At 48.2% G+C, this 18,397-nt stretch overlaps 8 protein-coding genes and 1 non-coding gene across 9 annotated transcripts; 5 read left to right on the forward strand and 4 right to left on the reverse strand.

Moving 5' to 3' along the window:
- Positions 1–395: 395 nt before the first annotated feature.
- BZA70DRAFT_287202 (uncharacterized protein) lies at positions 396–1,161 on the forward strand (the record flags this gene model as incomplete). The annotated part of the gene is made up of 2 exons (XM_064913933.1): positions 396–532; positions 615–1,161. 2 exons carry the CDS (start codon positions 396–398, stop codon positions 1,159–1,161), a joined length of 684 nt encoding a protein of 227 aa, XP_064770896.1.
- Positions 1,162–1,306: 145 nt separating this feature from the next.
- BZA70DRAFT_272386 (dynamin-1-like protein-like protein) lies at positions 1,307–4,570 on the reverse strand. The gene is made up of 5 exons (XM_064911638.1): positions 4,359–4,570; positions 3,907–4,036; positions 3,774–3,802; positions 3,279–3,690; positions 1,307–3,216 (listed from the first exon to the last, which is right to left on the reverse strand). Exons 1-5 carry the CDS (start codon positions 4,395–4,397, stop codon positions 1,790–1,792), a joined length of 2,037 nt encoding a protein of 678 aa, XP_064770897.1. The 5' UTR covers positions 4,398–4,570; the 3' UTR covers positions 1,307–1,789.
- A 471-nt stretch (positions 4,571–5,041) lies between these two features.
- Positions 5,042–6,837, reverse strand: BZA70DRAFT_244322 (serine/threonine-protein kinase chk1). Its single transcript, XM_064910607.1, has 2 exons — positions 6,631–6,837; positions 5,042–6,575 (listed from the first exon to the last, which is right to left on the reverse strand). The coding sequence occupies exons 1-2, from the start codon at positions 6,705–6,707 to the stop codon at positions 5,102–5,104; spliced, it is 1,551 nt and encodes a 516-aa protein (XP_064770898.1). The 5' UTR covers positions 6,708–6,837; the 3' UTR covers positions 5,042–5,101.
- Positions 6,838–7,058: 221 nt separating this feature from the next.
- Positions 7,059–8,678, forward strand: BZA70DRAFT_272391 (WD40-repeat-containing domain protein). Its single transcript, XM_064911639.1, has 2 exons — positions 7,059–7,826; positions 7,883–8,678. The coding sequence occupies exons 1-2, from the start codon at positions 7,086–7,088 to the stop codon at positions 8,378–8,380; spliced, it is 1,239 nt and encodes a 412-aa protein (XP_064770899.1). The 5' UTR covers positions 7,059–7,085; the 3' UTR covers positions 8,381–8,678.
- Positions 8,679–8,875: 197 nt separating this feature from the next.
- BZA70DRAFT_287206 (ATP-dependent RNA helicase DED1) lies at positions 8,876–10,983 on the forward strand (the record flags this gene model as incomplete). Its single annotated transcript, XM_064913934.1, has 2 exons — positions 8,876–9,021; positions 9,207–10,983. 2 exons carry the CDS (start codon positions 8,876–8,878, stop codon positions 10,981–10,983), a joined length of 1,923 nt encoding a protein of 640 aa, XP_064770900.1.
- Positions 10,984–11,965: 982 nt separating this feature from the next.
- BZA70DRAFT_272396 (uncharacterized protein) lies at positions 11,966–15,059 on the reverse strand. The gene is made up of 4 exons (XM_064911640.1): positions 14,637–15,059; positions 14,513–14,568; positions 14,290–14,430; positions 11,966–14,191 (listed from the first exon to the last, which is right to left on the reverse strand). Exons 1-4 carry the CDS (start codon positions 14,649–14,651, stop codon positions 12,106–12,108), a joined length of 2,298 nt encoding a protein of 765 aa, XP_064770901.1. The 5' UTR covers positions 14,652–15,059; the 3' UTR covers positions 11,966–12,105.
- Positions 15,060–15,109: 50 nt separating this feature from the next.
- BZA70DRAFT_28534 (rhomboid family membrane protein) lies at positions 15,110–17,633 on the reverse strand. Its single transcript, XM_064913721.1, has 6 exons — positions 16,863–17,633; positions 16,596–16,766; positions 16,440–16,537; positions 16,272–16,370; positions 15,746–16,211; positions 15,110–15,686 (listed from the first exon to the last, which is right to left on the reverse strand). Exons 1-6 carry the CDS (start codon positions 17,334–17,336, stop codon positions 15,597–15,599), a joined length of 1,398 nt encoding a protein of 465 aa, XP_064770902.1. The 5' UTR covers positions 17,337–17,633; the 3' UTR covers positions 15,110–15,596.
- BZA70DRAFT_t7 lies at positions 15,144–15,215 on the forward strand. The gene has a single exon. It is a non-coding gene; the product is annotated as a tRNA-Met (tRNA).
- Positions 17,634–18,000: 367 nt separating the features above from the next.
- BZA70DRAFT_287208 (uncharacterized protein) lies at positions 18,001–18,321 on the forward strand (the record flags this gene model as incomplete). Its single annotated transcript, XM_064913935.1, has 1 exon — positions 18,001–18,321. The coding sequence occupies one exon, from the start codon at positions 18,001–18,003 to the stop codon at positions 18,319–18,321; it is 321 nt and encodes a 106-aa protein (XP_064770903.1).
- Positions 18,322–18,397: the final 76 nt, after the last annotated feature.

Genomic DNA, 18,397 nt, shown 5'->3' on the forward strand with positions numbered 1-18,397 from the left:
TTCTATTACATAATATTCATCACATGATTACATAACACGCCTCCTTCGCGTCACCTCGTCGCGACCCCGTCGCGACCCTGGCATCGATTTTTAGATCAACCCATCTCCTGCCAACAATAACGCGACAGGCACGCAGGCAAGCAAAAAACCCGCGACCTATTTCTATATTCTTTTTAACTAGGTGATCAGATATCAGACTGGTGCAAGCAAATCTTTTTAGACGCAATTGTTCGTCCTGTTTGGCGCGTTCAACACAGAAATTGTTTACCTCCTAGCTTCGTCCTTCTACCTATCCAGTCGAGGCGTCTGTTGTGTTGCACACTTACCAGCAGCACACTTACCGGGTCTTTTCTTAGACAGATCACGTCCGCATTCAGCAGCAGCGGTCCTACAGCATGTCTGACGGCGAAGAGGAGTACTTTGTCGAAGCCATCCTAGACCACAGATATAATGAGGTCACAGGCACGCTGGAATTCAAAATCAAATGGGAAGGATATGATGAAATAGGATGGGAGCCCTACAAAAATCTGACGTATGCATTCCCGTCATTTTCAAGACCGAGAAGGTTTCCTCTTTTTTAATACTCTTTCTAAACTTATATTCTTGATCTACAGGGGCTGCGACGAACTTCTCGATGAATACTACCACAAAGTGAACGGCGGCCGCAAACTGCCCAAGCACCAGGCGCCAAAACCAGACAAACTAGGTCGCGCCAAAAAGAAAACCAGGAAACCCGCGAAACCCAACCGCCTAGTACCTTTCGACGTCCTCGACGACTCCACCGCCCAAGACGGCGACGACGACCTCGATCTCATCCACGACACAGCAAACGGCAGCCACAACGACGAAGTCGACGACTACAGAGACCAGATCACCAGCACGGGCGACATCCCGGTTCCCAGGAATTGGTTCACGCAGATTGAGAAAATAACCGGTGTCAGGTTCTTAAGCAACGAACCCCTGCATTACGACATAATGCTCAAAAACAACTCTATCATTATGGTAGGCAGCGATATACTGCAGTCTGTTGCTCCGAGAGTGCTCATAAAATATCTCGAGGACCACATAGCCATCGAAAAGAAACCGGTTACTACAGCCCCGGCTGCAGCTGAAGACGATGATGACGAGGTGTTTGCTGATGCTGTTTCCGCTTCTCCTTGATCCATCTTCATCGGCCAGAGTTATCAGATCCTGTTGTATTTCTTTAGTGTACCAACATCATTTCTCATCTGTTGCTTTTATTATTTTTTATCCTAATCACTGTATCTCTGAATCTAATGAGGTAGCCTTTCTCAAATAATCTCAAGTAAAAGAAGGGCTTTCATAGCTCTACAGTCCTCTGTCGTGCATAAAGTACGAGTCTGTATGGCTTCGTACGATGTAGTCCCCTCTCGGGATCATTCAAAGCTTCTCAACATCACCATCAAATCAATTAAAAAACTATTTAACAATTAAAACAATTGCACGATAAGAAACTATATAAAGCAGCGGGAAAAGTTCATTCTCCATATCTGAAAGGCGATTTTACTTTGTAATATAACTATATATAATAAAAAATAGGCACAAGACAAAATGGATAGTGCAACAAAGACGGGAAAAATAGCAGCATTAATAATAAACTAATACCAGGAAACAGAAGCCAAGGTAAGTTTTAATAATGACTTGGCGCAAAAAAAATAGTCATTTCTGTATCAAAAAAGATGGGAAAAGGCGATCGATATAAAGACGACAGTACAAGAAAACGACTAGGAAACGCAAAATAAAAGAAGAAGAAGAAACCATCTCAAATTTAAACGCCGGCAACAATCTCGCTGGCAGTCTGCAGACTGTCAACCATCTTCTGAACCTCCTTCCGTCTGTTGAGAGTAACGTCGCTCTCCTTGAGCAACTCGTCAACATCAGACTTGTACAGCTTTTCTAGAAGCTCGCGCTGCATCTCGTCCTTGGAGAAAATAACAAGGTTGAGCATGACAGCCTTGGGGACCATGTCAATTATCGTTCGCTTCACAATGTTGAAGTAGGACGAGATCAGAAGCTTGATGACCTCAGTCTCGGCAGTCTCACGCTCGGAGAGAACACCAGACGCCTTGAGGACAGCAGGAGGAGCCTCCATGGCAGCCATTTTCTTCTTGTTCTTGGTAGCAAAGAACGAGTTGAAAAATCCACCGTTCTCGTCCTGGCCGAGACCGGGCATAGGCGCAATAGGGCTGTTGATCAGATCCTTCTGGGGCGCGTTCGGAACAGGCTTGCCAGTCTTGGGATCGACCTGCACAGGCTTGCTGGCCTGCATACGCTCGGCAACAATCGCCATAGCGCGGTGACCGCTGAGGAAGTCGGGATGTCCAGTGTTGATGTAAGCCGACTCCATGCTCACGAGATCAGCAACAAGCTTGTTGGTGGGCACGAGCGACTGCTTGAAGAAGTGGATGACAACCGACAAAAGTCTCTCCTTGAGCGCGGGGTAGCGCTTGAAGACGGGCTTCTGCAGAATCTGAGACAGAATGCGCACCAACTCGTCGTACACAAGGTTGACACACTTCAAACTGGGCTCCTCGAATCTCTTGATCTGCTGCTTCACGATAACCTCAAAGGCAGTGGTACCAACGAACAGAGCAGGCGACGATCCAGACGAGTTGTACAGAATCGTTCTGATATCGACGTCCTTGACCTGGTCAAAGGGATCAACAGCCTTGATACCGTTGGAGTAAAGTTCGTGGAAGACGAACGAGATACGCGCACCGCCGGAAAGCTCCATGCTCGACAACTCCTGGGAGTTACCATCAAGAATAGTACGGTACTCATTACAAAACTCAGTGATAACGTTCAAAACAATGCTGGAGGGGCTTCCGAGGGTGTTGTCTCCAAGCTGAGCCAGCTCAAGCTGGTACTTGCCAAGAGTGCTCTGAATTCGCTGCTTGATGTCAGGCAAAGTAGCCTTGATATGGTGCATAAGAATCATATTCAGCTTGCGAGCAAGGAAGGGGGTACCGCAGTACTGAGCCTTAGCACGGTAAGACGAGTGGTTCTCGAAGAACTCACGCTCGTGCTCGAGAGCTGAGGTGATAGCCTTGCCCTGCTCGATATCGCGCTGACCTCTGTTGATAACTGGAACGTATCCAAGTCTAAGAGGGATAACACGTCCGGCGAGAATGTCAACGACATCGGTACCCTGGTCCATAAGATCGACCTTGGTCAAGACACCAATTGTTCGGGTTCCTGTATAAATAAATGTTAGCTTATCGCCTCTACCAAAAATATATTCAAAAGTCGCATCATACCCTCAGGATCGACCTCTCTGGCAAGCTTGAGACCATCAGAGTTGGCCAAATCGGTGTTGGCGGCAGTGACGGCGAGAATGATAGCGTTGGGCTTGGTGATGTACTTCAACACCATCTCCTTGATCATGCGCTCGATATCCTTGGGCTGGTCACCAACAGGGACCTTGGTGAGACCAGGCAAATCGACAAGAGTAAGAGTGAGGACTTTGGGAGAGAAAATTCGAAGGTTGATGGGGTTGTTTGAGATTCCAGCGTTCTTGCCGGTCTTTTGTTCGGTTTCGCGCACAATTTCGTCGCGGATCTTGTTGAAGTCGGTGAACTTCTGACCAGGCAGATGAAGGAACTCACCCCACTCATCAGCCGGGGCGTCATCGCTCTTTTCCGTAGCGGGTCTGTTGATAAGTTGGAGAACCTAAAAGGTGATTAGTTTCGAGACTCGGAAGAAGCAAGCCGCACACGCCGGTTTAGGAGATCTCGATAGAAATGAGCACATACAAGTGGTCGTCGAGTGACGATACCGGTACCTAATTGATAAATTGTCAGAATACTGTACTTGAAACTGATTGATTGAATGGGTGGGAGTGGCGCCGATGTGGCCACCGCGAGCAAATAAGAAGGGGGGGCTTACCTCTGGGCAAGAAGTCACGTCCGACGATGTTTTCCAACACCGACGACTTTCCTGACGACTGAGAACCAACGACAGTGATCTGGGGAAGATCAATGGGGTTGGTAGTTGGTCCAAGAGTAGCGAAGGCGTCCTAATCAGATAGAAAGAAGCTAATGTTAACACTCTGAAAGATGGATTGGTATTGCAATGCTGGCATTAGCAGCTTCCAGCGTTTACGCCCACCGGTCCACCCAAGCCATCAAAGCAGATACACATTATGAAGGCAAAAACAGTAATCCATCACTGCACTCTTGCCAGCTAGAATTGAGGGTGCAATTGATGGCCCCGGGAGACCGGCGGTGCCGCCGTAGGAGGACAACAGTCCGCACGCTGATAGCAGGAGCCAGCACCGAATTGACTTCATATGTGGCCACTTGCCACGAAGGCATACGGGACCAAAGGGAGAGACGTACCTGCAGACGATTGACGGTGGAGATAAGTTGCTGATCCATTGCGAATATACTATTTGCTTGGAGTCTACAGCGGGACGGAGAATAGAGCTGGGGAGGAGGATTGATATCAGGGATAGGCTGTAGCAGGCTGCCGGAGAGAGTGTCTGTAAGTAAGCAACAGAGAGAGCCTGAGCCCCGTACGCGTGAATATCTGGGCACAGGATTCAGTATATCCTGGTCCGCGAGACGCGAGGTACCGGCACCGCCCGCCTTGGGGCCTCGTACCTTCCAGGGAACGCCACCCATCTGCTGCGCCTTATCGCCATCAGTTCCCCTAACCACATATCTGTTGCCGTGCCAACTGCCTCCGGGGTGCTTTCTTTAGCAGTATTTGATATAATCTACGTTAAGACCGTCGTGTCAGCCGGAGGACTACGAATTATCTGGATAGGTGCTAGCGGGAATTTGTGCTGCTTACGATTTTTGTGTCTTTGCATATTGTCTTACTGTCAGCGTGTTGCTTATCCTGCAATCACTTACGCGGCCTTTTGATAAACAATCTCGAGCTGGGCGGTCAGCTATACGCCTTTACTCCGTTTGCGCTTTGATATAATTATCTGACAGAATTTTACAATTTATTCCGTATGTATGATTTTGCATTTCGCAGATCAGAAATTGTATATGCCGTATTGTAAGATTATAGACAAATTTGAATGCACTCGATATATATCCATTCCTCAACCTAAATGCTCCTTCCCGATCACTCAATCATCGCCGGTACATATAATATCTACACAAGCTCTCGCAGCTTCTTTAAACACATGTCTCCACTCAAGCGGATCACCTTTGATGCGGTCGAATTTGACTATGATCAACTCATCGTATTTCCAGAAGGCGTCACTGCGATCTTGAGGACGAGAGCATGTCACTTTTCCAGAGAGAGGACACTTGCGCCTATCCTTCAAAGAAATATCAAACACAAAGTGCTCTTGCTCTTCGGAATTCTCCATAATCTGTCTGATTCCCTTCTGCAACAGGAATCCTTGCAGGTAGGATTTGAGCATCTCCATAGAAACGTGCACGAAGAAGCGATTAAGAGTATCTCTTGGAAGCAAGTCATCAAACTTCCGCGCCTTTTGCGTGATCGTTACCAACTCATTTGTAACCTTCGCCTTTTGAGAAAACTGGAGGACTGCTAGATCGTCTATCCGGAAAGCTCCTTCACCAGAGTTGTCGCTCTCAAAGTTGGGCTGGGACTGCGCATGCATTGAGGATTGCCGGGCCTTTAGTTCTGTGGGCTGAGAGCATGACATGATATTCGACTTATCAACAGCCAATGGTCGGAACAGATTATTCCTACCAAATGGTCGCTGTGTCTTTCTTCCTGGCAAATCGATATGTAGCGTACCGAGCAGTTTCTCCGCCACCTTGATAGGACTGGGGCAAGATCCATCCACATCCAGCAATGGGTTCTTCCGCATGAACCAAGGGTGTGCGCGAATCCCAGAGATCTTTATACGTTTCCGTGGATCTTCTTCTAGCATCCGCACAATTAGAGACAGTGGCTCCTTATCAATATTCTTCCAGGGATATGCCTTTTGTAAAAACTCTGGATGCTTCGCTCGTGTGATGTACTGACGGTAACATACATCGCGATCTCCCGGGAATCCCCAAGGAGTGCAACCAGTCAGCAAAGCAAACAGAATAATTCCACATGACCAAATATCAACAGGCTCTAGTTCGTAAGACCCATTCTGAGCAATGATCTCCGGTGCCACATAGGGGGCGCTTCCACACACCGTCGAGGATTTCTTGGTCCTTCCGTGTCTCCTGAAGATAGTAGCAAGACCAAAGTCCGATAGCAGCAGATTTCCATTGATATCAAGTAAGATATTCTCAGGCTTTATATCTCTGTGCGCAATACCCTTGGAATGGATATACTCAACTGCTCCAACAAGCTGCTTGAAAAACATGTGCGCCACATCCATATGGACACCGACATCTGCCTCGATGAAGTTGAAAAGATCTCCGCCACCTGCAACATCAAGAACAAACCAAATCCATCTTTCGTCTTCACCTGTGTATCCACAAGACAGTATATTCCTGTGATTGGAGCAGAATTTTTGAAAGAGCCCCTCGTTCTTAATAGCTTTGGAGTTGAGACCGGCGAGAGCTCTAGCATTTTCTTTATGGACAAACTTCACAGCAAACGAGTTGCTAGACCCGCATAAGTAGACTCTAAAAGCGCAAGTCAGTATATGATGGAGTTTTCAAAATCTGCAGTCATGCGTACTTTGCGAACGACCCGCGGCCGAGGAGACGGCCGACGTGAAATGTCACGTCCGGCAGAGGCTCTGAGTCCCAGTTCATGTGAGACAAATACAAGATCTACAAAACACCGGCACCTGTATATTCTAGTATCGGTGGACCTGACGACAGCACAGAGCAAGTGCGATATCTCAAGGCTTCACGATCGGCGAAAGAAAACGCGAGATCAAATTGCGCGGCTGGAGTAAACAAAGTCGAAGGTCCTAACGCGGTCGTTTTCCGTTGACTAGGCAACGGCGCGGCTTTACCCACTTTATAAAGGTATAGAATATGCGGCTAATGTATATGTGATCATCCCGTGGTTATGCACCCAGCTTTATGTTAAGGTCCCCCTGAATTCTCTTCAGAGGTTTTTTTTCTTTTGAAGGTTGATCGAAATTTTCCTTTCAGATCAAGAAAACTTCAGCAAATACCAGCAGCATGGTGAAGCGGAAAGATACCGGTGATAGGGCACTATCGAAAAAGCTGAAGCCAGATGTTGACTTGAAAGCTGGCAAGGAGACGGTGAAAGAACAACCTACCAAGTCGACTGAACACTCAGCGTTGGCACCCATCCTACGAGTCATTACTGGATCATACGAACATCAGCTGTTGTGCGTGTCGCTGACGACAAACAGTCGGGCGTTTGCTTACAAGAAGCCTAGTAGTGACGAGTCGGTGGCTACCAATTTTTTCACTCCTATCTTTCACTTTGCGTCGCATACGGCCTCGATCAGGTGTATCGCGAGCGTCAAACGCTACCTTGTTACCGGAGGTAATGACGAGCATATAAGATTATACGACTTGCAGAAGCGCAAGGAAATTGGAACTTTGATGCATCATGAAGGAAGCGTCACATGTCTGGAGTTTGTCAAGTCCGGAAAGTGGCTCATCAGCGGCGGAGAAGATGGAAAAGTTCTTATCTGGCGAACCCAGGACTGGGAGGTTCTCGCTGACATGAAAGGGCACAAGGGAGCTGTGAATGATATCTCGGTTCATCCTTCTGGAAAGATTGCACTCAGTGTTGGACGAGACCGTACTCTTCGTCTTTGGAACTTGATGACTGGCAAGAACGCTAGTGTCTTGAAGCTTGGCCACGACGAGCCAATTCAGGTCTGCTGGAATTCAAAGGGAGATCGGTATGCTGTCGGGTGGCAGAAAAAAATCTCTTTATTTGATATGGTAAGTCACTACGAATATAAGCTTACATCTTTCAGATACTAATGGGCCATGAATAGGAATCAAAAGTCTTGTCCACCGTCGACCTCACCTCCCCATTGTACAGAATCAGATTCATTGAACTAGGAGACGCCGAGAACGAGGAAGCAGTCGATTACCTAGTTTCTTCGGACTCGACCGGATCCATCACCTTCAGAGATGTTGAAGCAGTGACGGAAGACACCATGCCGGTATCATTCAAACTGGAAGCGCACACGAGCCGAGTCAAGGACTTCACATTTTTTGCGCGAGCACCACCAGCCCTCTTGAAGAACAGGAGCGACGAATTGAGCGATAAGCAGACAACATTCATGTCAAGTGTGTCTTCTGACGGAAAGATCGTTATTTGGAATGTCAACGCCCGCGAGCCTATCGCAGTCTACGAGACCAGCGAGCGACTTAACTGCTGCACGCTGGTTGCCGAGGAGGTCGAGAAGTATGAGACGGTGTTACAGAAGATAAACAAGGCAGATGAGACGGAGGATGAGGACAGTGAAGATGAGAAGGACGAGGAATAAGAATATCATAGTTTTATTCATGATTTTATTGTTTGGCATGTATAATGTACCATAGATACCGTTAGCGAGCGGCGTAATATTACTGGCACACGCGAGAATATCCTGATCCCTAGACTAGCCTGATCTGCGCTATTCTCCCACAGTAGACAGTCTGGAATCAATTACTAATGCAACTGTCTGCTGCTTCCCGCATGTGATAGTGGACGACGGTTCCGGGTAGTGGCGAGAAAGACGAGTCCACGAGACTGTCGCAGGTCACAGCTAAGAAGATTCAGGGGCCCCTAACCCAACAAAAAACTAATTGATGACAAAGCTTTGTACGAAAATCTGACTAAGCATTACAGCGCAACGCCACAACTTTTTTTCCTATTTTTTTCCTCCACCGCCGTCGCGCCCCTTCCTATTTCTTTTTTTTGCCTCCCACACCTCCTTTTTATAAATTCAACTTTTTACCTACACTTATCACTATTTCATATTTTTCAGTACAGATTCAACATGGCTGAGATTTCTGACAAGCTTAACAACCTAAGCATCAAAGACCAGGGCGAGCAACAGCAGCAGGGCACTGGAAGACCTACCTATGTTCCTCCTCACGCGCGAAAGTTCGGTGATGCTGCTGCCGGACCCAAGTACAACTCTGGGTATGTTTTCTTCTATACGAATCTTTTATTGCAGACACTGGCGAATGCTGCGTGATAGTGCTTCTCTTATCTAGAGATCTCTCCTGTGTGAATCTCACGATTGGGGGCGCTCTTGACTGTGTTCAATCGTTGTGTCTTCTTATTGCGTTGACTTCTTTACTGACTCTTTTTTTTATTCTCATTAGTGAAGGTTACCGTAACGATGGCGCCCGTGATGGCTATCGTAACGATAGCTTCCGTGGCGGCCGTGGCGGATATGGCGGTCGTGGCGATGGATTCAACCGTGGATACGGTGGCGGTTATGGCGGACGTGGCGGCTATGGTTCGCGAGACAACTTCGGCGGTGACGGCTACCGTAACAAACAATCCGCCCACGAAGGACGATTTGTTGATGGCAAGCACGTTCCCGGCGCCCGTGATCCCAGAGTTGAGAAAGAGCTTTTCGGTACTCCTGACGACAACAACAGACAACTGACTGGTATCAACTTCGACAACTACGATGACATCCCCGTTGAGGCCACCGGTGAGAATGTTCCCGAGCCCATTACCGCCTTCACCTCCCCTCCCGTTGAGGAGCTCTTGCTCAGCAACATCGAGCTCTCTGGATACACAAAGCCCACCCCTGTCCAGAAGTACTCTATCCCCATTGTCTGCGGTGGCAGAGACTTGATGGCTTGTGCCCAGACTGGTTCCGGAAAGACTGGTGGTTTCCTCTTCCCTATTCTCTCTGAGGCTTACACTCACGGACCTACTGCCGTCAGCCCCGAGGGCAACGGCTCTTTTGGCCGTAACCGCAAGGCCTACCCTACTTCCTTGATCCTTGCTCCCACCCGTGAGCTCGTCTCTCAGATCTACGAGGAGTCCCGGAAATTCGCCTACAGATCGTGGGTCAAGCCATGCGTTGTCTACGGTGGTGCTGATATTGGCACCCAGCTCCGTCAACTGGACCGTGGCTGCGACTTGCTTGTTGCCACTCCTGGTCGTCTTGTCGACTTGATCGACCGTGGCCGTATTTCTCTTTCCAGCATCAAGTTCTTGGTTCTCGACGAGGCCGATCGTATGCTTGATATGGGTTTCGAGCCCCAGATTCGCCGCATTGTCGAGCGTGAGGACATGCCCGATGTCCAGAACAGACAGACTCTCATGTTCTCCGCCACCTTCCCCCGCGATATCCAGATGCTCGCTCGCGACTTCCTGAAGGATTACATCTTCCTGTCCGTTGGCCGTGTCGGTTCCACTTCTGAGAACATCACACAGAAGGTTGAGTACGTTGAGGACTCCGACAAGCGATCCGTCTTGCTCGACATTCTCTCGTCCAACAAGGGCGGACTTACCTTGATCTTCACTGAGACCAAGCGTATGGCCGACTCGCTCTGCGACTTCTTGATGAACCAGGGCTTCCCCGCCACTTCTATTCACGGTGATCGTACTCAGCGTGAGCGTGAGCAGGCTCTTGACATGTTCCGCAGCGGACGTGCTCCCATCATGGTTGCCACTGCTGTTGCTGCTCGTGGTCTCGATATTCCTAACGTCACCCACGTCGTCAACTACGATCTTCCCTCTGACATTGACGACTACGTCCACCGTATCGGTCGTACCGGTCGTGCTGGTAACACCGGTCTTGCCACCGCTTTTTTCAACCGTGGCAACAAGGGTGTCGTCAAGGAGCTCATTGACATTCTCCGTGAGGCCAACCAGGAGATCCCTGACTTTCTTGAGGCTGTCGCTGCTGAGGGCGGATACGGTGGTGGCCGTGGTGGCCGTGGCGGAAGCCGTGGTGGCCGCGGCAACGGCAACCGTGATTTCCGTCGCGGTGGCGGCGGTGGCTACGATAACTACGGTGGCCAGTCTTACGGCGGCGGCGGCAACAGCTATGGCGGCTACGGCGGTTCGGCCTACAGCGCCTACAACGCCTCGTCGTACCAGAGTGGCGGTGCCCAGCAGGGTGGCGGCTGGTGGTAAACACCTATACTGCCGCTTGAGATTTGAGTAGCACCGGCGGAACACAGAGGTGCTATCTCGTGTTTGATTTTATTTTATGTTTTATAGTGTCGGCGATGCGAAATCGTCAGACAGATTTGTTTCCTTGCTTTTTTTATCTGGTTTTTTTATACGGTATAGAGGTCGCACCCATTCTTGTTATTTGCGCGAGTAACTTACCATAGTTATTGTGGAGTAGCCAGTGAAGCAGTATCCACGTTTCGTCGTGCGCATATTCTTACTATGCTATTGGGCTTTTGATTTTTGCAAGATCATTCACGGGGTCTTTTGCAGAAACAGAAGGTCGTCTTTTGTTAGTTGTACTATGTTTGTGTCTTTCGTCATGGAAGGTCTGGTCTGTAAGGCTCAATTATCTTTGCAGTTGATTTTTTATGTTATCGCATTATTCCTCACGGTTTCTTTATTTTCCCCACCTTTGTTATAAGTCATTTGTCATTTTGTACGCTTTTCTTTTCTTTTGTTAACCACAAAAAAGGGAAATCTCCAAGGGTTGTTTTGTCGTTTGTTTGTTTTCTTTTTCTCTTTTTTCCAGTTCTAGTACTAGTTCTTACACTGGTTATCTAGAGAGAGGAAGCTCAAAAGTTATTTGTGATTTTTATATGGGTCTGGGAAACAAAAAAGGAATTTGGGAATTATTATCATATGGGTTCGGTAACATGATAAATTTGGCAATTTTATTTTATTTATATCTTTTTCTTATTTATGATTTTCTTTTCATTGACGGAAGAAAAAGTCTTGCGACATAGTTGTACTTTCTCATTCTTTTACCTCTCATTTATATCTTTTTATTTGTTGGGATAGGGATGCTCATAGAGGTCACTGGTTATTTCTATACAAGAATCGGCGCGCTTTGCTATATTGTCCTACTATACAATTTACAATAATATATTTTACAAGTTAGTTCTTCAAGTAAAATTACCATGCAGTAAAAGTTTTAGATGAACAGGGAATGGCTTTATTGTACACTGTTGAAAAAAAAGCTGCTTGTCTAATAATACACACCTAAGAAAAATATAAAACACCCAGAAGACTGTAAGAACCCAAACACAATCAAAGCCTTTCTTTAATCTGCTCTCGTATCATCTATGCGCGAGCGCCCTTATTTGCATGGGCAGCGCTAGCAGCTGCTTTGACACTGCTCGCATACGCAGCGCTCCCTGCGGAAGCTGCACCATGGTGACCAGCGCCAGAACCCGCAGCGCCAGACGCTGCTGCAGCAGAGCCACTACTACCTGCTCCAGCACCAGTCGACGAGCCAAATCTTCTCGAGCCTTCCCGTTTCCGGATGCTCTTTCTGATAGCCTCAAGCATACCACCCCATCTCAGTCTGCGCTGACCGCGCTGTTGATTGTCGTTCGTGATACCCATCGGCATCATTCTGCGTTTTGTGTGTGCCTGGGCACGACTTGTTGCCTCGAGCCAGATTTGCGCATGCCGGGCAAACGGGCCCCGTAAATCTGAAATCTGAAAGTTAGGCTCCAGTTGCATCCAGCGCTCAAAGCACTCCCATGGCGTCCGGCGCTCAATGTTTGAGTGGAAACCCCACGATTGCCGGATATTCATATGCGCAGCAACAACGTCCCAGTTGTAGACAAACTCACTAGCCAGCTTCAGGAGAGTTGCGTCGTCTTGCGGAAGCCAGATCGTGGGCACGCCAAACTCGACGTACTTCAGAGCCGGCGGCATAGGCGCTTTCACAAAGACTGATCGACTGGCGGCCTCGCTGATAAACAAGGGCTTATGCTCGCTTGAAACTTCCATGTCAGCAAGAGACACTGACTGTGGCTGCGACTGGTCTGCTTGACCCTTCTTGTTCCACGACGCGGGATCAGCAGGTAGATTCAATGGTATCATTGCGAACTTATTGATGGGCACAATTGGCAACTCTTCGATCATGTCGCGGAACAGAGTCTCCTTTGAGGGATCAGTAGAGGCGAAATGGTTTTCCGAGAACAACCCGTACGCTGCTGTACTGCTAACAGCAGACTCGTCGGCAGCTTCGACCGCAGCGCCTTCTGCAGATGTCGTCGCGGCTTCCCCTGTACCTGCAGATTCTGCGCCTACAGGTTGGCTCTCCGACGAAGGCTTCTCATCAAATGCCGCATTCGCAGCCTGTATTTCCTCGTCCGATAATGTCCTTGGTTCCCGGGTAGTCACGCACACGGTCTTGCCATGGACCCAGTACTCCTTCATCATCGAGGCAATCGACACACCATCTATCAGCTTTTGTTTCCGAAAGATCGCGCATTGCTGCGCTGTCACTTGCATTTCGCTCAGAAGGTGGTCCCAATGTGCCTTTGCCCGCTTTGGGGCGCGGAATCTCTGGGGTTGTCGTAAACTCCACTTCTTTTCGCGCTTTAGCTCATCCATGCGAGCAAAGTTCTTCACTAGTGTTGATTCGAGGTATGAGGTAAGGTAGTTCTCTGTCGTCAACGACTTGTGCGAAAAGGGAACAAGAGCAGCGAGAGGAGATGCTTGTATGGAATAAAAGATCTTGACGAGCGGAACGCCGGGTTTGACGGGGGGCTCTTCCACAGCGATATTCCGCGGAGCAATTGAGCTTCGGGCGACGAGCTCAGGCTCGATAGATGAAGTGAACGCTGCCTGCCGCCGAGGATGTGACTGTCGTGAAGGAGTGCCCATGATCTCACTGACCGACTTCTGCTTGATAGCACCTGAGCTCACGCGCGTAGTCATCCGTTCTTGTGGGACGAACGGCTGCTTGTACGTAATGGCTGAATGGGGAGCAGGAGGAGAAGACGGGGAGTTTGATTGCGCATCTTTCACTGGTGTGGCCAGCTTTAAAGCTGGAGAGGCGTAACCAGCCGGGGACTGTGACTGTGCCAAGTGGTGTGCAGACTGAGGAACGGCAACCGGATGACGCTGGAGATTCGTTACGGAGGCGGGCAGTTTAGTCGCCGGAGTAGATGTGCGATATCCATATTTTCCAGCGGTATAATGTGATATACTGGATGAGTACTGCTGTATGCTGGTAGGAGTGTGGGGTTGCGCTGTTTGTCGAGCTTTGCCGGACGCGTCGCTCGGATAGGGAACGATATGGCTAGGATGCAGCCTTCCCGACGCATGTGCACCATCAGACGCACTCGTCTTTTGCATCTTATTCGAGTATATCGACGACGGCAGAGAGGATTCGTCAAACAAATGTCCACTATATCGCGATCGAGGTTTATGTCAGCAATGTTTACAGATGCCTTGTTGCATCCAGTACAAATCACCACCACCCAAACAGCAGGGAACAAGGGATACCTTTCCAGATCATTTTTCTCTAGGAATGCCATAAGATAGTCATCCTCGGATGCGATTATCTCGTCTGTTATAGGAAGCAATGGGCTTCGGGAGAGAAAGTACAGCTCAGAGAGCTTTCTCTTTCGGTTTTTGACAACATCACTGTAGCACACATAAATGTTACCATTTGACCACGCATAAAACACCAGCCATCTAATCATCCAAAGGCAAAAGGAAATCATACCTGCATAACTGTCGTCTCCGTTCAATATTTTCAAACCGCAGCCGGTCGAGCAGATCCTAAGACGGGCGGTTAGTCACAAGGTCGTCAGATCTTCACGAGCCATCCCCACACCCATCCAGCTTACCGATGAGAAATCCATCCAGGATCATATATAACGGTTCTCAAACAGAGGATATACACTCAAAAAATGAAATATATATCCCCCAAAACTCGACTTGCTGCCTGGCTGTTTCTCCTCCGATCTCGCTCTGCTGCCTTGTTTTGCTGCAGCTTGCCGCTTTCGACCAATCACGTGCGTGCGTTTTGGCGGTGAAAATTTTCTGTCTGAAGGCAGGGTGGGCAGCCAGCAGGTAAAGTCCAGTCCGACCCCTCGCTTTCTCCCAGCCCCTTTGCTCTATCTAGTTAACCAGGTATGATCTACACCTGCGCCCATTCCACCCTCTAACTACAGTCTTGGGCCATTTTAAATGACAGTAAGGCATTATCCGTAACCTACAAATAATATCTAATAAACTACAATCATCTGTTACTTCGAAAATAAAGCACTTACCGTACAGTCACATGCAAATAAGAGTGACATTGCTGACAAAATTAGGCTTTATAAAGAACCAGCACATTCTTTTTTTAAAAAAGCGATGTGGCGCAGTGGAAGCGCGCAGGGCTCATAACCCTGATGTCCCTGGATCGAAACCAGGCATCGCTAGTAATTTTTTTTGCATTGTCTTTTTACAAATAATGTCATTTTTTTTTGCTTAGGTTGGGAGTATTGTCATCTGACGCAGATTAGAGCAAATGAGGGCGTTTTTCTACTTGGGTAGTGGACGAGGAGGTTGCGTGGTCGATATACATACGACATACGTCTGTTCATGGCGCTCAAGTAGAGGGAATTTCTATATGAACGAGATTCCTGGCAAGTAATGTCTGTCTTTATAAATCTTGCCTGTAGCAAGTGCAGACATGTTTCTCATACAATCGCGTGTAGTAAAATGAACATTTCTCATTGAACAAAGCCGCAAGACATACACAAAAAATGAACCCAAATATATATTCTAAAGTAGAACTGACAATACAAGCTCAGCATAACTTACTCGAACAAGCGATACTGCATCAATTTGGAGCTCGATGAGGAAGAAGCGGCAGAGATGTATCCACTCTCGCACCAGTTTGAAATAGGCTTGTAAAGACGAATATTAGCGATCGCAAGAAAGATAGAAGCAGAGAGGAACTACATACCACGCAACTCAGATATTTACACCAGCTGCAGTGTCCGCCTCCTTCCTTGAAATTTCGAATAAGGACAATCATGTAAATGGCCGTCAAGACAATCATAAACAGTCGTATAAAGACCCACAGATACCAGACTGCAGGCTTGTTTTTGAACACGATCCGTATGCTGTCGTATTTTCGAACGTACCACCTGCCGGCTGTGGGAGCATAGTAATACCCGTCGTCTTCGCCTGACATCTCGCGAATCTTGAGCGGGCTCCTAAGAAGGGCGATTCCGAGAGTGATGCCGACCATGAAACCACCGATATGTGCGAAATTGTCGATACCAGGCAACAGACCCATGACAAATGAGATGACGATATCAATGAGGAGTCTGAATAGGTATGATTTGGGATGCTCAAATGCTCTCCAGTTTAATACCAGATCAACCAGCTGAACCGCAAGGAAGCCAAATAGAGCACCGGATGCACCGCTAGATGAGAGCTTTCAGTTAGCTTGTTTCAGACCGTGTCCCTAAATGAAAGGATCGTACCAGCTAGAAATTCCGTTTGGGGTGAAGTTTCCGCCCAATACAAATCCATTTATTCCCGCAGCGAGGTAAATGATGGCGGTCTTCAGGTGACCGAGCTCTCTATAGATTTATCAAATTTAGTTGTCAGTGATCTCCAGGCTGTCTAGAACAAAAGGCATAACCTCTCACCTCTCGGTCCGGAAACCAAGCATAACCTGTAAAACCATGTTCATGATAATGTGAAGAAATCCAGCATGAATGAAAATAGGAGTAATAAATCGCCACCACTGAATTTGATCCAGTTAGCTCGTTATAATGTTGCCACAGACTCTCTCGAGCACTTACCTGATTAGGATGATCCGTGTCGATACCGCCCATTCCGCAAAGCTCAGATAAGCTGCACTTATCGGCAGACGTGGTGGCATTAGGGCAGGGCCACTTGATCGAGGTGTCGTCGGTGATTCCTGAGATTGAGTGCATACACGGAGCAAACCGAGAACCCATATGGATTTGCACCTATGCGATACAGTCAGAATAGCAATTCCGCAGGGATGATATGTAGACCTTCGGGATCCAATATTTTCACAATATAAGAAAATAGCAAAGACTTACATATGGCGACGGTCCAATCATGGGATTGAACTCCGGCTTAGTCTCGATAGGTTTGCCAGTATATTTTCCCATGACAATAAGCTCGGCAATGAAGACCACGATCTGGATGAACGAGATGAAAATCAAAAACCATGGCCACGCCTTTGACTTCTTCACCAACGCCATTCTCGGCGGCGGAAGCTCGGGAGAAATCGTGATTCCGGCCGCGGCGGCAGAGTTGGGATCCAGCTGCTGCGCGCCCGGAACCCATGGATTATAGCTTCCCGTCGGCTGTGGGGTGACTTCTGTCAGGGGAACGTTGTCGCCGTAGGGGTCGCGGTATACGCTTGAATGGGCGCCGGTGTAGCTGCTCTCGGACTGCATCTGGGAGAGCTCGTAGGACTGGTCTTTGGAGGTGCTGTACTGGCTTGCGTCGTCAGCGACGTAGTCTTGATCGTCTGCCTTCCGCGCAAAGGGGCTCTTGAAAGAAACCATTGTGTGCTGTATGTAAGGTTGGGTGGTGATCCGGCAGTGCTGAGGGGTTGCGATTGAGGTTTATAGCGGGCGTATCTGCGATAGTGCCCGAGTGCGGATGAGCCTCTTTGTCCGAGTTGCGTATGCGCAGTCGAGCTCAAGATGTCAAGATGAGGGGCGCAGGAGTCAACAGTCGCACTACGCCAAAGTTCACAACTCTGCACTATACTCTCAAAATCACAGAGTCTCGTGAACACTGAAATCCAACAATCACGAAGCGAAGACGGCGGAGGCTGGGCAGCTGAAAACTCGGACGTGCAGCAGCGGCATCCCTAGTCGAACTTGTCGCAGCCTTTTAAACTTTGCCGAACCTCGCCAAAACTCCCATCGCTCCCAAAGGTTAATTTTCTAGGGGCGGGTTTTATTTCTCGACGGTGCTCGTTCTTGCGCTCTCGGTGTCTGTTTTTATTGTGCAGGTAAATACTGACGGTGGAAGCGCAACTGGATCGCCTGTTTTGGATGTAAGAAACTTATCTATACGAGACATTGGAGTAAAGATGTTTGCTAACAACTCGAACAGAGATTATACATCGATAGCATTGAAAATCTCGACTCGGACATAAACCACCTCCACGGAAGTGCACCCCTCTATCGCATTGACTGAGTATCTCAAGCAAATACCAGCATGGCCAAGACACAGTACCCGCTGCTATACCTGATTTTAATCATCTGTATCTACGCAGTGGTTGCCGATAAAGAAATCAACGCTACAGCAAAGACAATCGTGATTACGATCCTTATATTATTTTTTCCGTCGGTCGATATATATCTGTATTCGCGCCGAAGGAGAGGGATCCCGGACGATTTCAGATATAATTCCAGTGATGAAGAGGATATTGAGGAGGAGGATGACGAAGACGAGGACGAACAGATCGAAGAATCTGAGCAGCCAGGCGCAAATGAGAAAACACAGAGTCTACAAAACGGCGCGGAAGTGGCGAGCTGATGTATTCGGCAGGCAGCTGTACTCTGAAACAACAGTCTATGTGATGAAATGAAAGTCCGCTTTTGTGGATATGGCA

The sequence above is a fragment of the Myxozyma melibiosi genome, assembly GCF_037950935.1.
Source record: "Myxozyma melibiosi strain Phaff 52-87 chromosome Unknown BZA70scaffold_1, whole genome shotgun sequence".
NCBI lineage: Eukaryota > Fungi > Ascomycota > Lipomycetes > Lipomycetales > Lipomycetaceae > Myxozyma > Myxozyma melibiosi.